This window comes from Hylaeus anthracinus, unplaced genomic scaffold, assembly GCF_026225885.1.
Source record: "Hylaeus anthracinus isolate JK02 unplaced genomic scaffold, UHH_iyHylAnth1.0_haploid 11989, whole genome shotgun sequence".
Taxonomy (NCBI): domain Eukaryota; kingdom Metazoa; phylum Arthropoda; class Insecta; order Hymenoptera; family Colletidae; genus Hylaeus; species Hylaeus anthracinus.
The window spans coordinates 10,555,236-10,580,235 of NW_026534337.1; the positions used below are offsets into that span (position 1 = coordinate 10,555,236).

At 39.7% G+C, this 25,000-nt stretch overlaps 1 protein-coding gene across 1 annotated transcript in view; it reads left to right on the forward strand.

Annotated features, from left to right (window-relative positions):
- Positions 1–25,000, forward strand: part of LOC128887884 (lachesin-like) — a 66,298-nt gene that overhangs the window by 30,892 nt on the left and 10,406 nt on the right. Inside the window, exons 2-4 of the mRNA XM_054144343.1 lie at positions 13,371–13,460; positions 16,333–16,454; positions 24,655–24,840. Coding sequence (XP_054000318.1) covers positions 13,376–13,460; positions 16,333–16,454; positions 24,655–24,840 — 393 coding nt within the window. The 5' untranslated portion in view covers positions 13,371–13,375. The remainder of the gene's footprint in view (positions 1–13,370; positions 13,461–16,332; positions 16,455–24,654; positions 24,841–25,000) is intronic.

The following is a 25,000-nucleotide window of genomic DNA, read 5'->3' on the forward strand; positions in this document are numbered from 1 at the left end:
GTTTCGATCATTATCTTCGAGTTTCCTTCGGTATGGAAATAATAAATGAATTCTTAAATGAGCACTAGGTGGTGACACATCGCAGGCCGTGTTCATTATCGTGACCCTACTACATCACTCATCATTTCTTCATCGAACACACTCCCGAAATAGAAAATTAGCCTTCCCTCTTCCTCCAGGAAAGATACCTCTCCAAAGAGCGATCGAAAGATGTTTCCCATTAGAGACGTTTTCTCAGAAAATAATTCCCCCCGGATATAATTTGTGTCCACCTATCGAAAGGCTCGATATCGCTATCACTTTCGCTAATGCGTCGCGGAAGCGAATAATATTGATTGCTCTTCATCGGAATCAGTACTCATCAAAGCGTTATCCGATCTGTAATTAATATCTCTTATTTTAATAGCTCCCGACTTCTTCCCTGGGAACGGTTGTGAATCCCATATTTCAAGCTTAAAAATGTTACAGGACGAAAATCGGAAAACGGATACATAATCCGTCGTCGGAGATACTCGATATTTTATCATTCTAATTGGGAATTATCAATAAATTGAGAATCAAGAAAGTACAGATATATGGAGATGTAATCTGAAAGTTGCACGGTTGCGGAAATTAGCAAATAGATTGAGGTTTATATTTAGACGTCGAAGGCGAAGAGACATTTTATTAATTCAGACATGCTTGTACTTCTGCATCGAGTGCGTTGGAATATTGATGGAGGGGTACGGCAATTATGCGCGGAGGGGGAGAGAGAGAGAGAGAGAGAGGGAGATCGTTTTACGTGATGTTCAGAGGAGGCTGACTTTATGGAGAATCAAAGACGCTTTTGATACTCGAACCACGTCCGGTTTCCTTCGAGTCGGTAGTGACCAGCGGAACGCGTTGCTCATTGGACCTTCGGAAGGCTACTCGTTGCCTGTTATTCTCTCGGCGATACGGCATGCAATTCTCGTGTCCGCGCTTATAATACTCCGTGCATGTGCTTTGGATAGACGAGCAAATGCATACCCCGGCTTGGTAATTGGTGTTTCGATGTTTAATTTGCTATGGCACGGCTAATGACGGATATTCAAAAGATCCTGCGACTCTGTTCCGTGTTTGATTATGTTCGCTTTCGAGGTAATACCCCTTTTCGGAACATCTGGATTCCGCGCAGGTCCGCGATACAACTCAGAAACTTCTAATTATTAAAACAATCGCAATTTTAAAGGTGTATCGCGTTGTATCATCGCTATTCAGTCACGCTGAGACTCTCAATTGTCCCCGGCACGGTGAATGTAATCTATTAGGGGCGAATAAACCTGTGTATATGGATTGAATTGGTCATTTGTCGTCGATACATCCTGGTTCGGCAGTGATTGTAACGTTTGGAGGTAATTGGAAGTGGTGAAAGTATTATTTTACGCTGGGTTCGATGATTCGAAGTATCTTCGCTGGAATATTTTCTTTCTTTATCGCTCTTACTTTCCTAGGACATTTTTAATCGCGTTTACGTGCATTAGCAAAATAATTTGCAGAATAAAATCTTTGTAAACGTACCTAGACGAGTGAAACCTAAAAAGGAATTTATTCTACTCTGCAAATATTATAATACGAACTTCGCTTTCGATATTTTTTATGTTACTGCATACTGTGTACATTTGGTAGTTTCTTGCACACTCAAATTTCTTGTAAATGTAAATGGTTTCCGTAACTTTTCCTGTGAAATTCGTAATGGATTAAAACGATCACACTCCATAAATCTTTTGTTAAAGTATCGCGACAAAAGAACCTTGTAATTAGCGACGCGACATCTCAACCTACGCAAAGTGTCGTTCATCTTTGGAGTTTCCCATTTCAAAGCGCTCTTAGTTTGCGTGATACAATTATTAGAAACCTTTTATCGTCTTGAGAAGGGAGCCAGACCAACGGGTACCATTATGAGCGAACAGTAATGGTCTGGTTCTGTTTTCGGGACAATAAGAGCTTCCTAATTATTATATCGTGAAAACTAGCTGGGCGTGAATGTTCATATTCCGCAACATTTACCAACAACGACCAGTGGATGCACACTTTCACTAATGAGTGCGAACAAGTAATACCTTCGTACACGCTCACTACTGTAGCAGAGATGTACTCTTCCTAGAGTTAGCTCAGGTTCGCTGATCCCTAAATTTCACAACATTCGGAATAATTTGTAATCGGTAGCAGGAAGGTGTCCGAGAAAAACACAATCCATTAAGAAACCAGAAGAAGACAAAAAGGAAGATTCGCGTATCGAATTAAACCGTTACCTCGCTGCGAAGATTAATTCTAGAAAACTTAGTACCGAATAAGGGAGCAGTACGAAGTGGCACAGAACGAGCGTTGAGTTTTATTAGCACGGGGATACCAAGGACAATTTATTTGATCATTAATAATTTTCTAAAGGAAGATGGTATCGACCAAGTTTCTACGTGGTTCCGATGTTTGCAACGTAATTTGCAGCAGGCAAGATGCGGTAATTTATGCCGGGCCATTTTTAATAAGACGTTTTGACTTCGTAGGAGGACCAAGGTTTCAAGGTGCGCCAGGTAAATGTGTTTATATAGCGAACGGATTAAAGAAAACCTGCTGCAGGTTATTTATAAATTACGCACAAAGATGCATCGCGTTATTTTTTCGTGTAAACTCGAGTGAAAATAATATGCAGTCAGTGTAAGAAGTATTCGTACAGCAACCAATTTAAAATAAAACTAATAAGAAAAGAAATAAGAGGTTAACGTTAAAAATAATAAATTTTAATAGGAATATTGGTTAATTATTTTTTCCCCTAAAATTTATTAATGAAACAAATATATATGAAGTTTTATTTTGAATAGGTTCCTGCACGAATACTTATTGCAACGACTGTAGTAGTAAACGTTTTAAAATGGGTTACGGAGCCGTTCATCCCGGTCCGTTTAAACACATACTCGGAGGGACCACGTAAGATGGTTAACAATTTGTATTTGCCAACGCTATTTTCTCAGGAGAATACAATGTATTCCTGGTAGAAAGAAAGATCAGTCGCACGATGAATATGTACACGTATCGCTGTGCTTATGTATAAAATGTAAGTATGCATAACTGTAACACACTAACGGAGATATTGGGTTGTCTGGAAAGTCCATGTCGATTTTCGGTAGCTGGTACAGGTCTGAATATATTGGAATGGTTGAAAACAAGTAACATGTATACATCCCTTAATTCAATAAATATATACTAAGATTGAAATGTGCCTTTGAATTTTTCTGAAAAATTGGCACAAATTTTCTGGACAACCCAATAGAAAACGATATTTAAATGTGAACAAAGTTTGGCTTCTAAGGAACAATAAAACAGGCGGTTGTTGTCAATTTAATAAAAATAGCGTTACATCATCCGTAAGGTGAACGGAGACTAAACTACACGACCCGTTACATACAAACCCACGCCACGAAAGCGAATTAATTACCGCCAGCCCTCCTTACGAAAGAAAGCCTTATTTAATACAGTAATACATGTTTATCTGCGAAACTCGCGGATTCACCGAGCACGCTTTATTTTCCCATCGCGTTCGCGGCATTTACAAAAGCTTGATATCCCACGTGTAAACGCAGTCGAATTAAACTCCCCCGTGTACGTTCCATTTTAGTCGGCGCATCAAAAGTGAGCAGAGTGTAAACTAATTGTAAGTCGGTGACAAACGGACCGACAGGCGGTACTCGTGCACGCGGTAACACGAGAACCGACCGAATGAAAATCGCGCGGCCCGTTTCGTTCGTACGTAGCGAAACCTTTAAAAATTCGCCCACGCTTTCTCGTACGTAGGGGCGCGAACGAAAATTACGGCCACGCCGACGCGACGCCGCGAACCACGACGACCGACGTGCATACATATACCTGTTAAACAGTCCTGCGAAAGTGCATCGCGTTGCGCGCTCTGAACTCTCCTCCCACGCGTTTTAGGCAAGGGGTGTATACGAGCCAGTCGAGTGGCCGTCCGTCCGCCATCAACCCGCTTTCTTGCAGCCGTATCTTTTTGTCTTGCGCCCGTTGTTTTGACAATATTTACAGGAGGACAACACCGTAACCGAAACAAGCGACGAAAGCTTTTAGCGATTACGTTCCCGCGTACGGAAAGTGAAACGTTGCGGGCCACTCTTCCCTGAGAACTAGCCGCGCTCGGGGATTATTTACAATCGAATCGGACGACTGAAGACCAACCATTGCGCCTTACGTTACGCTAATTTATTCAGAGGCGGGAGACTAATGACCTGTTCATTGTTGAAAAATCTTCGCTTCTGGGTTAAAAAATGGATTCTTGATTTATAGGTTTGTTGGTTTAGGTCGCTGTTTCTCAAGGGGGAGGATTTACACCTTGAAGTGGGTTGACTTGGCTTGACATTTGACTGATTTTAGGAGGTTAATGGTCACTTTGCGTGGGGTTAATTGAGAGTATATTATTAAATACATTCAGTGTGGGTGGAAGTTGAAATTGTTATGGCGCTTTCAACTTCAGATTTCCTTGTGAGCGAGCAGAAAAGCGCCTGAAAATTTGTGAACAAGGTGACTTAAGATTATATCTCTCGAAATTGGAATTGAATGTTATTAAACTTTGCAAACATCACTAATCTCAAGGTTTTTATTAAAACTTAGAGCAAAAAGATCGAGGAGCACTGTTTTACGTCTAGAAATTTAGAATTACATACTAATGTAGAAATCTTGTTCCGAGCTGTAGATTCTTCTTAAATAGTAGTCAAAGTGTTAACCCTTTGCACTCGAAGTCTTTTTTTCTGTTATCTACCAGCAACTCGAGATGTTTCCTAGCATTCTATTGCCATGAATTCTAAGCTATTTGAGAATAAGGTCACCATTACCTCGCCGACAATCATTTTATCGACACTTCGAGTTCCAAAGAAATTAAACTTAAAGAAGCATTACAGGTTTGCTGCGTGAAATCTAATCGCGCTTCTCAAGTCACCTCTCGAGTGCGAAAGGTTACTATAGCGATACCTAAGCAATCGAAGCCTGCGTAAATCAGTCCCCCAAATACCGTTCGGATCGCTCCAAACGCTGGAGGATCGCGAACATCGAATTAAAAAAGGAATTTATGCCAGTTTAATTTTTCACTATGTCAGAGTAGTTATTTATCAGGCTGAGCATGTACGGGAATTGTTTTCAACGTTTCAGCGAAATTATATCATTGGCGCCAGCGATTTTTCGCGAACCAATATCGACAAATCCTGGCTCGCGTTTGGTTTCGCGCGCACAGTGTGATCTATGGGGGGATGGAGTACCTAATTATCTGCTTTGGTTCATCGCTGTATATTTCTTTGGCTTCGATTACGTAGATATTATTTGACATTCGCGATTTGTTTTCTTGCATCCTTGCAGTGAATAATATAATATGATACGTATCATTTATTTATTATCGAGATAATTCCACAACGTTTAATTCAGCCAGAGAAGTTCTTTGTACTCGACAGAAAAATTCAATTGAAATAGAAACAGTAATTAAATTGCGGATTAATTAAACTAAAAGTAACATGGATTTAACAAATTTTTTTGTGTAAAGTCCCACCTTTCAAATATCCTAAAAACCACCGTCTCTGAACTCCAATATCACGGATGTCGAGGAGATTCCTGATAGAGACGTATTTAAAATCGGTAATCGTTAATTTTAATTCTTCGTTCCTACAATCTGTTCGAATAAAAGTACCGTTTCAATAGTAGAGCGTGTCAGATGGTTGACCATTCAAATAACGGAGGTTATTATAATATAATCGAAGTTCTACTGTAATTAAGAACGTCGGTACTACCCAGAAATTCAATAATTATTAATCATAATTTAATTCGGCGGGATATTAAATTATGGTGATTTTCAGAAATTGCAATTCGATATTTCTAGATTTAATCGGCGTCTCATCGAAAATGAAATCGGATTAAATGTTTCTACATATAGTATCACGAAAATAGTCTCACAGTAATTATTTACGGGTTTTTCGTTAAAAGTGGGTCAAAGAGTTCATTGATTCCCATTCTGTCTAACATTTACATTACATTTTTTTTAAGCGTCAGGTATACTGCCATTTCGGGACCATTAGATCCTACAACAAATAATCTGGACTACGATTAGAACCTTAAAACTTTGATAATTTAGGATATTTTTAAATATAAATATTGCGACACAAGAACCAAGAAACGATTATACAAGTATCTGAAAGCTCGTTATCAGAACATTTTCTATTTGTCTTAAAAAAATTCGAATGTTAATCCTAGGTAGCCTTCCCTTAACGTGGGTTGACAGGGATTTTCACTAAGGAATTAAAAAATTCATTCCGAAGTTCAGGTGTTAAAGAAAACAACGCTGGATAGGATACGTGAATTTTGATCGAATTGTGAAACTGATACTAATGAAAATGTTAGATTATATAGTTTCCAATTGCACAAGAACAAATTTTTAGCTCGACAAATATTTTCATGGGTATGTCTGGCACCGAAAGCGTGAATTGACCATATTTTTTATCGTGCTTGTACCATATCGAATATTCCCCCTTCCTTCGGTCAACAACAACGGAGATAATTAGTTGCTCCACTCCCGAGGAACAGTAGCATCAATACTTAATCAAAGTCGGAAGTATCCGAAACTTATTCTTCTTCTCGTTTCTTTTTCCAGCGCCAAGAGACCGACGGTTAATTATCCCGCACTATAACAGTTAAGAGAAAAGTTGAATGCAAGCGAAAAGTTCAAATCGACAACGAAACTTTACCGCGGTAATGCGAAATCGCGTATATGATGAGCTCGATGGAAGTATCACCGCAGAGATTTAAATACCGGCACGGTAGTATCAACGTGGATTCGAAAACGTTAACTGCGCTCGAACAATTAATTGTGTAATATAAATATGTAAATTCGATGGATCGCGATATCCGGAGCCAACGGTGGCCCTTCCTGTTTTATTGCTTGAATAAATGTTCATTGGGCGGTAAATAGCTGGCCGTCCCATAAGTAATGAGAATTTTCCGATGGGACGGAACTGCAGTCGAAACAGAATCCGACAGTTACGCTCGAGGAACTGTTTCGGAAACTCGATCAACGTCGTATTCCCATTGTACACCGGGGGGAAAAAAATCGCGGAAAGCTGTGCAAATTGAAAAAGATGGGTACCGAGGAAACTGTCTGAAAGAAAAATTCCAAGTTCTCTGGGAAATGAGAAGTGAGGATCGTAACATTAAGGGACGGTGACTAGATTTACGTCAGAGGAGAGAAACTTGGGCTGGAAGGAGATCCCGAGTTCATTATGTGATACTTATTTGTTAGTGTATGCTAGATTATACGAATAATTGATTTTTAATGGTACGGAGACCCAAGGCAGCTTCTATAACCTAAGGGAGTTCTCAGTATTACGAGATATTTATTTGGGTATACTGAATTATATGAAAAATTATTTTTTAACCCTTCACAGGGCAAATTTTCTGATTTCGGTACATTTTTGTCGAGCCTCACTCGACATAGGGACGCAAAGGGTTAATAGTACGGAGACCTATATCAACTTTTATGAGCGATAGGAATTTATAGCATAAGCATAATATTTATAGCATTTCATAAGCAAGGACTAGAACTGTATCGTCACTAGTAACAGCCTATTATGCAATTCCATATTTTCACGATACAAAATAAGGATAGAAGTATAAATAAAATCTAATCTAATCTTCTAGATGCTGTAACATATACGTTATTACTAATATTTTGTATATTGTTGCATTTGTGCTCATTTGTGATCCAACAATTGGATCAATTAATATCAGCACTGGAACCAAAACTTCCAGAATGACGAAGCAGGAGAGTCTTCTTTCTCCAAGACAAAAGACAACCCCTATACGTGTCCCATGGCCGCGCATACCATCAGAACTCGAGGAATTCGTCTGAGGAAATATGATTCACCTACCCCCATATCTCTCCGAAATTGCATCGCCAGCCTACATAACTTTTTTTCGGAAGTCTCAAATGATATTTACATGGGGAAAAAATATGAGTAACGCACGCAACGTCAAGCGCATTCCCCATTATTTCTTTCAATCGATGGCGAAGGATTTATGCAAAAAAGGACGGGAGGGTGGTTGAAAAATGAGCGCATGAGTGGCAATGTCGTTGAGAATGAAAATGATCAACGGCACCGGTTAACAAACAATTCCTCGTCATGTGTTTCGATTCGATCAGCGAATATTCGACTGTTTGTTTGTTTGTTTTTTTTTTTTACTTCTATTGTCAATTTTCATTTATTTTACTTTTATTATCAATGTTATCGATATCGAAAACCTTTTCTGCATTTCCATCGTAAAAGTGGCAATTTCAATTCTTTAATAGCACGCTTCGAAAATTTCGATTCTGATTCCGCGTAACATTGGAATTTAATGACGTTAAACGGGTTTAAGAGTTCTTTAACAAAATGATATGTTATTTTTAATTTTAATTCGCAGTATATGTAGGTGATTTGGTATACGCGTTGGATATTTTAATATAAATATTTTTCTTTATTCACTCTTCCGTGGGCATACTCGTACCCTGAAAACAACTTTTCAGACTTAATAATCCAATGCGTATTTAAATATTGTACCGTGTAAATCCTGTTGCAGATGTACGTGTTTGTACATGTGTTACGTCGAATTGATATAATTATTGCTACCAAACAGAATATTGTTAAGTCGTGTGTTATTAATTAAAATTGTTACGCAATTATGCCTTCGATGATTTAATTCAATATACTTCAACATTCGTGATCCACTTCTAAGCATAGAATCTTTAAATTGCTTTGAATTAATATTACTATTGCGTTGTTTCGTTACGTTACCTAACAGAATCTGTCCAAGTCGTATGTCATCATTCGAAATTTTTACGAATCGACGCCTTCGATGATTTAATTCGATGTATTTCAATATTCCGTGATTCGTGGTCCACCTCTAAGTATAGAATCGAATTGCATCTCTCGTTCTAATATGACGACGGTTACGAGCTTTTTTTTATGACAGAGGAACTTGCTAAACTCAGATTCAATCAAATGGGAAGTGGGGAAATCCAGCGTTCCTCAACTTTGTTCGACTCTTGGCCGACGTTCGAGTTGCACCGACAAAAATGGCAAATATATTCCTGTACTATTTGCCAGTGTTTAATGGAATTCTTGCGGTAACACGCAAACTATTTAGCAAACTATCGGATATCTATTTCAGGGTCGTTAGGTTGAAAATTTTGGTCGCGTCTTTTCACGACGTGGTTAGGAGGTGTTTGACAGCGAGTGGAAAAACACGACTATAACCAGACTCAGGTAAACGCGAAGTGATGCATGCTCGATTGCCCTAATACAGGAACCTTGCAATTTTTCAACGTAATTCAATTTTCTTCCTTTCTTTCCTTTTTCTTTCTATTCCGTTCCTATCTCGTTTCAATTTCTACGATAATAGTTTGTTCTGTAAAACCTGAAGAGAGTCTCAACAAATGGAGACACCAAACGTCGATCGATTGTTAATGTAGCAAAGATTATCGATTGCTCTCAATACTCAATCGAATTCATTTATTTACTTACAGGCCAGACTGATTCTACATGAATTATTTTTAACCCCCTGACACCAGACAGAAGTTCTATTTCTTCCGACTCGTTCCGAAAACGTGACAGTATGAGAAATATTTCCAACTTTCCGTAAATAATGAAATCATGGATATAATTCTTCTGTACTCGATTAATATTACACGAGCACAAGGAACACATGAGTATAGTTACTATATACAAAAGTGGCATACGCGATGATACATGAATTAATTGGGTACATGTAAATACGTAAAATCACCAAACATTCTAAAATTAAAAAAAAATCCAAATATTAAAAAAGCGTACGCTCCTGTAACCAAATCTATTACCGGGAACATCGTTCCAGGAAACGTTCACCCCAATTAACACGTTCGCTGCCAGACTAATACTCTTAAAAATTTCTACTCTGATTAAGCTTTGTTTACAGACTATTGGAAACTGCGTAATAAAACATTTATTGTGGTATTTAGTTTTGTAACTTCATCAAAGTTCAAGTATTTCATTTAAATTCATTTTCTGTGACACTTAACATTCAGAATTAATATTCGTAGCTTTTCAGTGAAAAGCATCGTCACCCATATATGGGCGACGTGCCGATCAACGCGTTAAAGACACTGCCAAGCGCCGTAACTTCCTCCACTTCCATCCGCCATAAATCCATAAACACATGCAGTCCATCCTCAAGAAATATTTCACCTTACAACTCTCGTTGCGAATTGCCCGATCTAAACCTCCTGACTGGTCAATGCTTACCCGATTCCACCTTCCCTAAACGCGAATGAAAGTCCCAACGTTACTCGGTTACGAGCACGGAGTGGAAGCGCGCGTTTCTCGCGCGGCTTTCCGCGCCCTGCGTCGGTCAGGGGTTATTTAAGTTAAATACGTCAGCTCGCGGTGCAATTTTCGGCAATGCAAAGAGAACGCGGCGGAGGTTGAAGTCATAAAGGGCCAGACGTCGGGGCGGGGGCAAAATTTTCATTTGAAACCGGCCTTGTACGTGCAAACGTTGCCTCGGCGTGCACGTGTGTCGCGCGAATCGCGAGTGTGCGTATCGCGTGGCCCCGGTAGTGGGGAAAACGCCATCGAGGATGGTACATACGTCGGAGGGCGGTAGTTGAACAGGGAAGAGCAGAGGCAGGAGAGGAGGCACCCACTATTCGAGTATTATTGCGGTGCTGGCTACGGGAGGGTGAGGATGGGATATATCAACGGTTGGCGTTTATGTGGCGACCAACTGTCGAGTTAATATTCACGCGATTCAGGTTGACCCCTTCTACGAGGGCGCCCGTAGACGACCGTCGCGAAATCCTCGACTTCGGGCTTTTTCCCCTCGCGATTACCCATCTAGACGTGCCCGACGTTTTTCCGCGCGCCTACCGACACCCTCGTCGCCATCCATCGCCAGTGGAGACAAGGAGAGGTCAGAAATTGATCGCGCGGGGTGTACGGGTAACTCGTGATACAATCTGAATAGGGGAAAATGATTTCAGGGCTGGGGGAATCTGGATGGTAGACGTGGTTAATTTCGGTGGATGAGACAAAAAGTCAGGAATCGATACGTTGCGACTAGAAGTATTGGGGTAATTGAAAAGGGAGCTGTTCCTTGTTGAAGATCCAACTCTGTTTGGGATAATCACTGGTGGTCTTACCCAGGGTTTCTTATGTAGCTCATTTGAACCCGTTCATTGCACAAATCGATTAACTCCGTGAAACAAAATGTTGGTAAATGCGATGAAATAACGTCTGAAATAAATCATTTATTATTCGATATTATTTTCAAATAAATAATTTATTATACAATGGCCTACAAAATTTTGTCGTTTAAAGATATTAACCTTCATCATTCAGGAAAGTTATTATAAATGTAAAACGTTATGGGTGTCCCAAGTTCTTTCACACTTGAATCGAAGATTTTTCAAATAGCAGAGTTTTATTGCGATCAGAGCTGGCATCCATGGTATGCAATGCAATTTGTGATTATCTAAATAACAGAAATCAGTTTTGACACAGCAACAACGAAAAACGAAATAAATTTATATTTCTCGTACATCTAAATCTATCGAGGGAAAATGTGTACTATTGTGATAAATCGTTAGATTCAGTATTTTTATATTAATTTTGGATAACGCGAGTCGTTTCTCAAAACAAAGCTGAATTTTAAGGAGTCAGACTACTAAATTCGACTTGCCAATCGACCTGTTAAACACACCACAAAATTAAATAGACAGCGTCATTAAATAGACTTAAGGAAGGTGTGTACTATTACTCCGAATCGAGAAACGTTCTACCGAGAGAAGGTTTCCAAACCTTTCCACCCTTATTTCTGCCCTAACTATTCCATTTCCTTTACCCTCCTACTTCCCTAAATAACATACGTTACAAAATACTACTCACGAACTTCAGCAAAAAGAATATTGCCCATCAAGCCCACGTTAAAACCGAAAAAGGCAGCTCGTGCCCTGACCCGTGCCCCGAGTCGCGTCTACCCCCGTTTTGGGCAAACAGGAAGTGGTCAGATATCGATTATACAGAGAACCCACTACTGCAATCGAGAAGGAGCATTCTCGTTGAACAGTACGTAGGAAATGTATTAAATACTATTTGATCCATCTACCATCTACCTTGTTTTTTAGGGGATGGTCAGAAATTGATTACACAGGGGTGTCGTCAAATAAGTTGAAATTTTTCTGCAGCGGATTTCGCTTACGAAAAAATCGGATTTCCAATTTCATTGGATGTACGTGCGCTGGACATTTCGGGTAGACATCCATCACACCTCTGCACGATAGATCATGCTGTCCAACTTGTCAAATTTTCCCTTATGTTCTTAGAGGCGTGGTCACATACAGGCGACATATATTTAGAAACTCCTAAGTTTAATATCTTTGAAAATATGTGAGACGTGAACGGAGCGAAATGTTTTCAGAATATTTAAAATTAACAATGAAACGGCTCTGTATAATAAATCGTTGGAGGTGACGTATGGAGTTGGAAACAAAGCTGAAGGATCGATAAGTTTATTAATTTTCTAATCTGTTCTTGACTCTACATCAGAGTTTCAATGATATGTTTGCCATTCAAATGTTATATTAAGGAATCAATTCTGTGCCTTTTCATTCAACTGTTTATAACTGTAGTATAAGTACAAATATTTACTCATTTATAGCATTACAATTTATATGTATACAGAGTGTCCCAAAAATGTTGGAGTTCCTTGAAAGGGTTGGTTCGGAGGGTTTTCCTTCCCTATGGAAAATGTTGTTTCCAATCACCCTCCGGACCACCCCTTTCAAGGAACTCCAACATTTTTTCGACATCCTGTATTTGATATTGAGTAATCTACAAATGTTGTTTATTGTTTTTCTTCTAAGACGAGAGGAGTGTACTTGTTAGGTGTAGAAATGAATTCTCTGCTTTCACATTTAATTACTTATAACTCCAGCTTAAACAGACATCAACCCCATGTGTTTCACGATGATGAAACATACAAATTATTTCGAGATTTGCTTTTTATAACCATGTGCGTATCTTTTGTAGGATGTTTAACCGAAAGGAGATCGAAAGTTGCATAGTTTTTCTATCTAAATGAATGGCAGGTTTGCTCTCGAAAGGCACAGAATTAATTTCTACATCTAATAAACAGAAGAAGGTCCCAAATGGATTTGCAACATTGATATCGATCCTCGATATCGAAATTCTCCCCAACGTATTATCATAAGAAATCTAAGACACCTAAAAGTTAATCCATCGAAGAATCGTTGATAACGCATCGACGTAAATAGCAACGTGTTATTTCTGTTGCAGTACGTATGGCGTATGGCCCACTCAATGGTATGGCATCGCGGGACATTGTTCTTTGCTTCTTCCTCGCCGCGCACCTCTACTCAAGTTTCGGTAAGATTCAAATGATATTTCCTCCCGGTAGCGCAAGTACTCTTCACCCAATCCGCCAGCGGGCGGGGCGAGAGAAAGAGGATCAGAGAAGAGTGGAAACAAGTTTGAATTGGCCGGAATACGAAGCAAAAGTTACAAGTTTTTAATCCCTACAAAATGATGCGAACGAATCTCACCGTTGTATCGGTAATAGCATCGTGCCGTGCTTTTTCTCCCCGCTGCGTTTCTTTGCTCCACTTTTCGGTAAGAATCAAATAAAATGCCTCTAAAAGCACTATCGGGAGTCTCGGGCTTCCCGTAAAAGCATTCCCGTGGAGAAGCCGAGGTAGAAATTACAAAACTGCGCGGCTAAATGTTACAACTGTTCTCACCTGGGAGCTAAACGAAAAAAAAAAAAGGAAAAAGAAAAAGAAAAAAAGAACCGTAGCAAAATTCAACACTCAATTTCTGGTTACGTTGTTCCTCCTTCGCGCGGATCTATCGAATTTACAGCAACACCGATCGCCACGGCGCGGAACAAATACTTTGCTCGTTGAAAATTGATCGGGCACATCTAACGATGGGGCATTGTAATCGCTATGCTGCGAATTTCACGCATTTATGGTGTATATAAACATGAAATAGTTGGGGTAAATCTGTTCAGGACGAATGCTCTCGTGCAGAATGAAATATTGGATCGATTCATAAATATCGTGACTTGTGTTTCTTACGTTACAATTCATTTCCAAATAATATGATTATTGGGGGTGGCAATTTAACGCATATATAGTCTCATGCAAAATGAAATATTGGATCGATTCATAAATATTCTAACTCCCGTCTTTTAACTTACAATTTATTTTTAAATATGTTATTATTGGGGATAGAAATTAATTATATGGCTTCGTATTCAATCATTTACGACTCCAATTTAAGCAGATATACTTACTCGTCATTTTAATATATGACCTCTTAGGGGACGAATTTTAAATAAAATTTATGTTACTTTAATTGAATATACACAAACCAAAGCGATGTTTGTCTTTAGACACCTTTGACATACAAATATGCAGCCTCACTTTAATATTGTATATATGTTTTAATTCCAAAAAGAAACACTAAAACAACGAGTAAGTATATCTACCCAAACTAAAGTTATAAATGATTCTATTAAGCCACTGCAGCGAAGGTTACTTACGAACCAACCGAATATTATATTAGTTATTTTAATTAGTACGGTAATAAAGTACCGAGAAAGGAGGAGCAATCATTAAAAGAAACATGAGAAAACAGGGATATTCTTTATACTCAATTTCAGAGCGGTATAATTTTTCCAAAGTGAACTTTCCAGCGAAATATGTGACCAGATCGATGAGATAAAACACGCACATACAGAATTACGAACTAGAAGAAAACGGAAGTACACGCCTCAACTTGTTTGTCCGTCAAGTAAAAGGCAGCCTTCGAATAACGTTCGAGATTATAAATACTAGCGTCGATATGACTTTCGCCTTTTGAATCGATTCATACTAAAACCAGCTACTATCGTCGAACACGCACGAGAGTGGCGTAGGCAATTCGAGGCTCTCTTCCGTTTTCCCAGCCATTACGTTGAGGATTCTATTTTAACCGGCAAACGTAATTCTATCTCTGTGTGTCCACTCTTCAATCCGATCACATAATTTTTTCAGACTTTAGGCTAATTAGAATGCGCTGGAAACGAGGACAAAGAATGTCCGCGATATTCTCTACTTTTACATCGCGACCGGCGAGTAATACTATTCGCTAGAGAATTCGTTCTGCTTTGGTGCGAGAGGAATATGTAACTTTCAGTTAGTTGAAAATAAATTGGAGAATGAATTCAGTGATCGCAATTGAAAATTGGCATTATAAAGCAGAGCTCGCTATAACAACCCTCGTCATTTAATAAGAATACTCATCTAATGGATGAGTAATTCAATTAGTAAATTGCAAACGAAAATTAATAATACCGCTCTTTTCTATTAAAAGTATGAACTGATTGCCCTCGATTGCTCTCGCGCATCTACAGTTTATAGCTTACGTACCACGCGGAGCCTATTACCCATCTGGTAGCACTGGCGTACCCCCAAGCACATCAATTTATATACAGACACTTTAATTAGTGTTATTAAATTTAAAGGCTCCCTATTAATTTACTTTGGGACTCCAGAAATCCTTTACTCGAAATAGTTTTACTTCAAAAGAAAATAATGCGATCCCTCTTCTGAAACAAATAATACGTTAACCACCGCCAATTGTCCTCGTGATAAATATCTGACCAGACGTCTTTCATCAATTTTCAACGAATAAAGCATCCTCGGCGTAAATTCATTCACCGTCGCAACCGTACGTCTTTCTCGGCGTCGGCTCGCACGGTTATTATTGAACAAGGAATCGTAGTTCGCAGTCGCGCTGATATGGTTAATAAACACCCCCAGGTTACGCGAGACCCTTTCTTTCACTTGTACTTTTTCCCTCTCGTCTGCGCCACCCGACGTCCACGTGCCGCGCGACAAAAAGCACGCCGAACGAAGAAGAGAAAACGAACCCGAATAGCCTTCGCGGAAAAAGAATTATTGCCCCCATAACTTTGCCCGCGTACAGTTGCCATGAATTCATATAGAAGCGATACGCATGACGAACTAGATTAAGCCAGTCGGTAAAAGAGATGTAAAGATTAAGAGAAATCAATAGTCGAACGAGACGAGCGCGGCAACGTTCTTCTCTGATTGAAAACGCAGATTTAGGGCCGGTATCCCTCTAACCCTGGTCAGACGTAGCAACGTTGTAACCCCGGCAGCGTATAGCTAAGCTAATTAGACGTAAAGTTGCCGGCTCGTTAATTACACGATCGTTAATTATTCCGACCTAGGTCAAACGATGCCGAAGTCCGAGCTCCAGCCAGAATTTCTAGCACTCTTGGAGAACCACACGGTCATTCAAGGTCGTGACGTCTCCTTCACCTGCGTCGTTAATCATCTTCAAACTTACAAGGTAATTGCATCCACGCGCCCGTGTAATTAGTAAGTCGATTAAGGGCATGATCCGAAATCGTAAGTACCGCGCTGAAATCGCATTTCCGCGATCGGTCAGCGTTAGACTCGAACCCGTCGGATCGGTCTGCGGTTAGGGCAAACTTTAAGCACCCGACACACCGATTCCGCGACGCTGAGGAATCGTTAGGGTGGCCCAGAATATACCGAGTACTTCGGAGCCTCGAATCGGTGAACGACAAATAGGAACGAAAGAGCAATTTCGAAGGGAAAAATAAAACGATACATCGGAAGATGTTTCGCGGAGCCTAAAAGAAGAAAAGACTGACCTAACAAAGTGCCGTTATTAGCAAATGGGGCGCCGTTGCACGGAAACGACGATGCATTAATTATAAAATTGTATTTACGTTCGCCAATAACAGCGTGAAAGTACGAGATGTTGTTGTTCGCGATTCGTTCGAAAAATGAGAACGCAAACAAATGATATATCTTCGTAATCGGCTTAGAGGAAAGGTTTTTAACGCGTTGGTGAATTTACAGCGATTCAATGGACGGTTTAAAAAAAAAAAAAAACCCAGGAGGCGAAGTAGAAAATACGCGATACTTTCTGGGACACCCTAATATTCAACGCGAGAAGTCACAAACGATATTACCTAACTCCGATATGATATTTGGATCCTGTACAGACTGTTCCCGAACTGGGTGACCAAACTTTGGGAACATATTCAGCTCACGGGATGAAGAGTCGAGCGAATGTAGGATCTGGTAACACTTTATTTCCGTGTTATAACCGTTTAGGAGCACTGTGTTATTATTTAGATGTACCAAAACGAAAAAGGAAATCTGTTTAATTAAATCTGAATAAATCCACATAGTTTAGGAGCACTGTTATTATTTAGCTACGTACAAGATAGAAAAGCAAAAGGAATAATTCACACGCAGCTAGTCCCGTAATTATTCGTACTCTCTATGCTTATTGAAAAAACTTGTCTAAATTAAATGATAGCTTCAATGTTTCCAAAAAAATTGTTCATCGATGAGTATAGAAACGTGGGTAGTCTATGTACATATTTTCAACGAAACATTTCTATGGAAACATCAAACCTGTAGTTTCATTTAGACAAATTTGTCAAAAGACGTAAAAGGTACGAATATTGACGAGACTGACTGCGTATAAATTGAATAATATTTTGAGCAATAATAAACGCAGAGGAAAATGAATTATTCGAATGAATTATTTATATTCAAGGCTTTAGTTTTCTTCCGGGCACTTTTCAGAAAAATACCTTAATTTCTCCCAGAAAATTAAAAAATTCAATTAATTACGAAAGTATCATTGAAATAATTTATTGTCGACTGTAGCTATTATCGTTGATACTATCGAGAAATTCACATGTACAAATTATTTTCTCCCCGTCAGAAGTAAACAAGAATAGTGCTTATAATCGCACGAGTGAGCTTGACATTGATATCAGTATGCGTCACACGTTCCGCTGGAGATACGTAATCGAATATAGTTCACGCGTGACGAAGCTGCCAGTATATTTTAATCGCGCCGCTCGAGAGTTTCATAGTACGCAACAATTGCACGCTGAATTGACAGAGAAGAACCAATCACGTGGCTTGCACCTTCGCCAATAGAAATTCATTAGATGTTTATTTATGAAGCAGCCGCGAATCCCTCGTGTATTGCTGCCACGGAAATACGAATACTGTAACGTCAGGTTAAATAATTTTTATCAACTCTTCAGGGTCACAGTAGGTAGTGCGTTTATAATTATTTTTAAATTTCGAGCTTTCTGGTTGGTCAATCGGAACTCAATTAGAATAAAAGTCACTGTATAATCAAGAAAAAGGCATCGGGTTAAATAATTTTCGTTAGCTCTCCAGAGTTATTCGAATTTGCATGTTTGCTTCTAAGGTTATTTTAATCTCGACGATCGCAGTAGGTTCATAAATATTTTTAAATTTCAAGCTTTCTCGTAGGTCAATTAGAACTCGATTAGAATAAAAGTCACTGTATAATCAAGAAAAAGGCATCGGGTTAAATAATTTTCGTTAGCTCTCCAGAGTTATTCGAATTTGCACGTTTGCTTCTAAGGTTATTTTAATTTCGACGATCGCAGTAGGTTTATAAACATTTTTCTTTCTCGTAGGCGACTCAGAACTCGATTAGAAAAAAGTGACCCGTAGTTGCATCGAATTTATTCTAATCGAACAGCTAAATCATCGCATTCCTACGAATTTATATTTTACATATGCCAGGTATCCATTAAAATCGTAAGTTTAGAATTTACTGATCGGTTTGAATTCCTCGAGTAAAAATAATTTACCGCCGAAGTGATTAACGGAGTGTCCCCACAGAAGCCCTTCCAAAACGAAAATTAGTTACAACTCGCAGAGGCGACGTTTGCGGAGTCATGTACACGTGACACGTTTCCACCCTTACGATAAATAGAGTACGTTCCTAAAGTTCGGCCACCTGTGTCGGAAACACCCAGCATACGGGGTCAATGTAAGTCGCATTCGTTCTATATTCGGTGGTGCCGTTCCGAAACGTAACGCAGATATCAGCTTAAAACAATGCCAAGTGGAATCATCGGGCCAAACACCGCCAAGCAAACACGCGAAACACGTACAGAGGTTTCGCGCGGCTGTGTGCCCGATAATGATAAAGCGGTGTACGTGTGTGCCTTACTTCCATCGGTCCGCACCCAGTTCTGTCCAGAAGCCCTTGTGGGACAGACCCGCCAGAGTAATTCACTTTCGAGAAGAAGTCCAAGTTTGATTGCGCGCTCGAATCGACAATCGGTTCTATCGCGAGATGAAACGTTCTTGGCGCGTGTTCAGAGGATTTCGTCCTCCTGGATTCGAAGAATGGGAAGGGACGAGAAAGAGTAGCATAGAAGTAGACGAGGAAGAAGAAGAATAAGAAGTGGAAAAAGTGGCAAGCGTAGAGAACCGAATGTTACTTCGAGGAGAGGGAGTATCCGGGGAAAAGAAAGGAAGCTCGAAAGAAGGGGCGCGAATCGGAGCCGCTAATATAGGCTACAAACATGAATGGGCCTGATTTTCGACGGTTCAAGAGAGCCCTCCTTTCTTTTCCCTCGATTCTCCTCTAATTTTCGCCGTATTTCCTCCTCGAAGCGTCCGACAATTCCTGCACCAGGTTCAGCGATCGCGAGGATTGCAAAGCAACGAGTAACCGAGCTAAGGGTTCTACCGAATCAATCCGACTGTTTTTTGGGGGCAGTAAAATGTGAATGCACCTCGACGAACAAGTTTCTATTTCTTGCCTTCTTATTCGCATAAAATAATCTTATATTTTTCGTTTATTGAAACGTTTAGACCACTAGCATATGTAAACCTATGCCACTTTGAATTCCACCATTCTTTAAATTGGATTTGGACTCTGTAATCATTTTTCCTTTTTTTTTATCGAATGTTAAATGCCAGTTAAATTTATTTCGCGATAAATTCCCAATGAAATACAATTTAGTCCACACCGACCATATTCCCCACCAAGCTGCCCATATTACACCCAATACGTGGGACACATAAGCACCCTTACATGCCACCATATTTCATCTCGTAGCAGCTGTGTGTACCGATAAAAGTGTGTTCCGAAAGGTACATAAAGTTCCAGCGCTTTACAGTTGTTTATAACAAAAATATTTTCCTCTTTTCTCACGTGTTTTATTTCGAACGAATTTCCCTACGCTCGTGTTACATCCGGTTCACTTCGTGAAATGGAAACTTATGATTGAGTTGCTCATCAGGACCGAGACCGTCAAACCGTAATTATGTGCGCAGATCTAGAACAACTATTAGTTTGCACATCATTTGCCTCGCCAAATGAGCGTTTGTCTACATTTTCTAATTGCCTCAGTATTCGCCAATTTTTTTAGACGTATCAATTCTATTTGTTCATTTTTCTTTATATTAATTTTCTTCCTTTCCTGAACGTTGTATATGTAACATAAGACGAGCAGTTGATTAATTGATTCAATTGTACATTGCATATTAATCACTTTGTTAGTTTTCCTTTCTACTAATTTTCTTCTAAACTTATATATACTTATATATACTCAGTTATATGTTTAGCTCAAGCCAATCAATTAATAAATTCGATCGTCCATTGGGCATTAATTTCTCTGTTAAATTTCTTTTCCTACTAGTTTCCTTCTTTCTCTGAACGTTATACAGGTAGCACAATCGAATCAATCCTCTTGTTAATTAATTAATTCTCTTGTACATTAATTTCTCTGTTAGTTTCTCTTCGTATTAATTTTCTCCTTCCCCTGAACGTTACATATTCAGCTCTTATAACCGTAAAAAACCTTTCGTACCGCGCTGTAATGTAACGTCGAACTATGCAAACGTTTATTCAGACCACGGCAGGATAAACATTTCGTTTCGAATACCGGTGGTCTCGGAGAACTTCAATATTTCTGAATCCTGGTGCCAAGACACCGCATTACACGCGCGTCATTTTCCCTGGCCGAGCGTTTACGCGTTGTAACAATTTCACGAAATTCGTTCGAACGACGATTCGTCGACAGTAATTATTTTAAACGGTCGGTGGCATCGACCGGATCCATTCGTTTTGGAACAGCGTTTCTCAAACCGGGCTTCACGGGCCCCCAAGGGGCTTCGAAAAAAGCGGACATACAGAGCGAGGTAGAAAATACTGTTTTACTATTTAGTATTTTGCTGCCGTAGCATTTTATTTGTCTCAAAAGCCGCGTTGAAAAGTTTGTTGCGGTGAAAAATATGGAGGGAGAAACTGAAAACAAAAATACAAAGAAAAATGAGCAACCGTGAGGTCTCGTGATTTATTTATTTGGAAGTTTGCAACAGCTGAATCTTTTTCCATTTGATAAAAGATAGCGAGTATTGCATTTTTCGTTTGCGAGTTTTATCTGAAAGGAAGTCGATAGACATATAATAATACCATTCGATGCAAAAGGAATATAAGATTTCAAGTATTGAGTATTTCACGGGGTATTTTTTTGACAGAGAAGAATTTATGTAATAAATCACAAAGATGCCTGAGTGAAATGAATTGAAAAAATTACTGTGCCTTAAAATATAGCTGAAATATTCCCAAGAAAATATAAAGGCTTCGCGTGAATTCTTCTCTATAAAAAAAAAAATATCCAAAGAAACATACTTGGGCTTCCAACGTGATTTCATCCCTTAAGGGTCGCAGACGAAGTTTGAGAAACGCTGATTTAGACCAGGAAGAGCGACAGCGTCGATTCAATGTCATCTAACGTGAGAGATATAACAGGCGCCCGGGAACGAGGATTCAATGCTGATTGTTTGCATAAAAATTTTTTCACCCGCCAACAGGTAGAATTATTCCCGAAGCGACTGGAACGGCGAGCGGTCCATCAGCCGTTATTTATGCACACCTTAAATTCTATTGCCGGTGGATCAAAATTCCCGGCCTTTTGTTCGCGATTTAAAAGCCCTTTCAGCCGTTCAATAGGGACCATCGTTTGAAATACGACAGATCGAGCACGCAGGAAGTATGTTCGCGCAAACGAGACCCAATCGGAGCTACGAACCCGATCGGAATTTGAATCCTGGAATCCAATAACAGTGTTCAGTGACTTGTGCCGCGAACCTCAAGTAAATAATTACATTTCGGCCGTTCGGGGTGATTGCAAATGAATTCTCAGATTTGCGGTAATGAGGAACCAACGATCCGTGGATTACGATCGATGCGCAGCCCCCACGTTTATGGCCGAAACCGTCGAAATCGTATTTTTCGACCGGCCAACGCGCCTGGTTATCCCCTTTAGAGTAAATACCCTTTGTCGATCAATCATTTCGGGAGAAAGCAATGCGCGCACGTCGGTTGCTTCCCATCCAACTTTTTGTTTAAATAACAAACTCGCGCGCGTCGTATCGTTTTCAATACATGCCAATCTCAGAGAGTGTACGCGGTTGTTGCGATATCAACTGTGTGTTTCCCTTTATATGGATCATCCTTCGCGCACTTCTAATTCGGAGCATTACACAGAAACAATTTTTAGATTTGTTTCTCGATCATTGTTCATAGACTGGGAATGTTTATCCATTTATGACAAATGGAAATATTAGAAGATAAAAATTCCTCTCAAGTGAGGAATAAATTTTCAACCCTTCTTTTTTTTTCCATCTAATCGAATGCGCACAAGTTGAAGCAATCTTCATTTATAAATCACTTTTGACGTACAAATAAGCTGTTTCTCTTTAATATCGTATATTCTTTTCATTCTGAAAATATGAATTTGCATAAATGTCCTCGGTCTAATCATAGCGTTTTCAAATCTTGTTTCAAGAATGCATTTATTTTGCGAGAAAATGTGTAAACTTGGGATCTGTGATGTGCATTTAAAAAAAAAAAAAAAAAAAAGAAAGAATTAGCATTATATCGAGTAGTCAATCTTTTTTGACTGACGATACCGTTTCCGTTTTTATTTTCGTTATAACGTTTCTCGTTCCCGAACGCTGGCAAACAAGGATTAGAATCGCGACGGGAACATCTCGTTTTTCTCTTATTATAGTTTAATGTTTACGTTACACGCCTTAACGGGGATGCTTACGTTAGAATTCATGTGTACGCAGGGATAAAGGAAAGTCACGGAGAGGATTTTATGTTCACGTGGGAAGGGAACAAGTTGCACTCGTACGTCAGTGGAATGTACGATAGGCACATGTGTACGTGGATAATTTAGGTTCATCTGGTACGTACATCCAACGTGAGAAAAGTAAAGCCTTCTTTAATGCACAAATGGGATATACTCCGGCAGAACAATACGGGCGTGTTTTAAATTCATACTTCTCGACAAATGTCCATAAAACGTGTCGAATAAAGAACAGCGGAATTTCGTATAAATTGCACGAGGTCTTCGAAAGCCAAACAGGAACGGAATTGAATATGTAACATGTATGAAACAAGTGGTACGAATTAATCTGAGATAAAACAAAGAATATTTGTTTTGATCAAATAAAGAAGGTTTCTTGCAAGCACCAAAAATGTGAGAATTCCATTCTAAGACTGCAAAATAATTTTTGCATCGACTTCGTGGCCTCGTAATTCTTCGTTGTTATCGTTTTAAATTTACCTAAAACGCAGTAGAAAGTACTTTGAATCTGAGGTAGATTTATAAGGTTCCAGCTTCAAATTCAGAGACACTCTAATAGAGCGTGGAATCGAGTTGGAGGGTGGAACCAGAATGTCTTTCCCCACCTGAACGTGTTAAAGTCTCGTGATTGTGTTACGATCGCCCCTACCGCAGATGTTTTTAGTGTTTACCGAGCGCTGGCAGTTCCTTGGTTACTTTCCTGATTAGCTGTTAAACCTTCCCCGTTAGAAAATCCTTCGCTTAAAATGCCCTTCTTATTGCACCCTGTTGGCCGAGGCAGCCATCGTGATCGTTACAAGCAAAGTATGTGGAACAGATATCGACGGAACGTTTCTTTCAATGAGTCTTTACCGACAAACCTGAGATATCGAGAAAGCGAGTATTTAATTCGCCGAAACAGCCTTCGTGGCCATGGTATCGTTTTCATTATTAGTTTCGGATAATTAATATCGGCACTGGAATATCAGGCAAAGGTGAAAAGGTAAATGAAACCTTTGACAATTTTTTGCTGAATTTTCTTTTTACTTGATGGCAAAGCGAAGAATGCATTTTTTAATCGTTAAAATTACTTGTCAAGGAAAGCGTGAATTTTATACATGACCTCGACTGCATAGTCGAATCGAAGCGCATAATTTACTCACTGATACGATATTAATCTACCCGATCTATTTACGAAGGTGACGTCGATAAATTAATTTAACGAGAAATACATTTCCTCGAATAGAATTTCGAAGATTTAGTTATACTTATTTATTTTGATTTTGTAACGCCAACGTTTCTCGTCGCTGGATCTCCGCAACCTTTCGATAAAAATATCCCTGAAAGGATTTCTTGGTGAAGGGTGGAGATGACGCTATCTCTGACCAAAGTCCTCCATTGTTACGGGCGAGGCGTGTTCTGGACAGACGGGGATGGCCCGTAACGAAACTAAACCGGCAAAATCCGAATTCTAAAACCGTGATTATCGGCCCCGGGCGTAGTAAGTAATGCGGGCGCGGGTCCGCGGTTCGTAATCAGCTGCTGAAACGGCGAAACGTCCATGTTCCTGATTGTATTATGCAGGTCGCCTGGTTAAAGTCGGACTCCAAAGCTATCCTGGCCATTCATACGCACATGGTCGCGCACAACCCACGGCTGTCTGTCACTCACAACGGACATAACACGTGGAAACTGCACGTGACCAACGTTCAACCGAACGACTCGGGCACGTACATGTGTCAAGTTAATACGGAACCCATGAGGAGCCAGGTTGGTACGGTCCCGTCAACTTAAACGTTAACGGCAGCGGTCGTCCGTAAACTCTGCTCCACGATGATACTTCGCTAGCAATTAGAATGTTTTCCGAGGATTTTACCACTCAGCCCGCAGGAGGGGACTTAACTTGATACCATCGTTGATACCTACAACC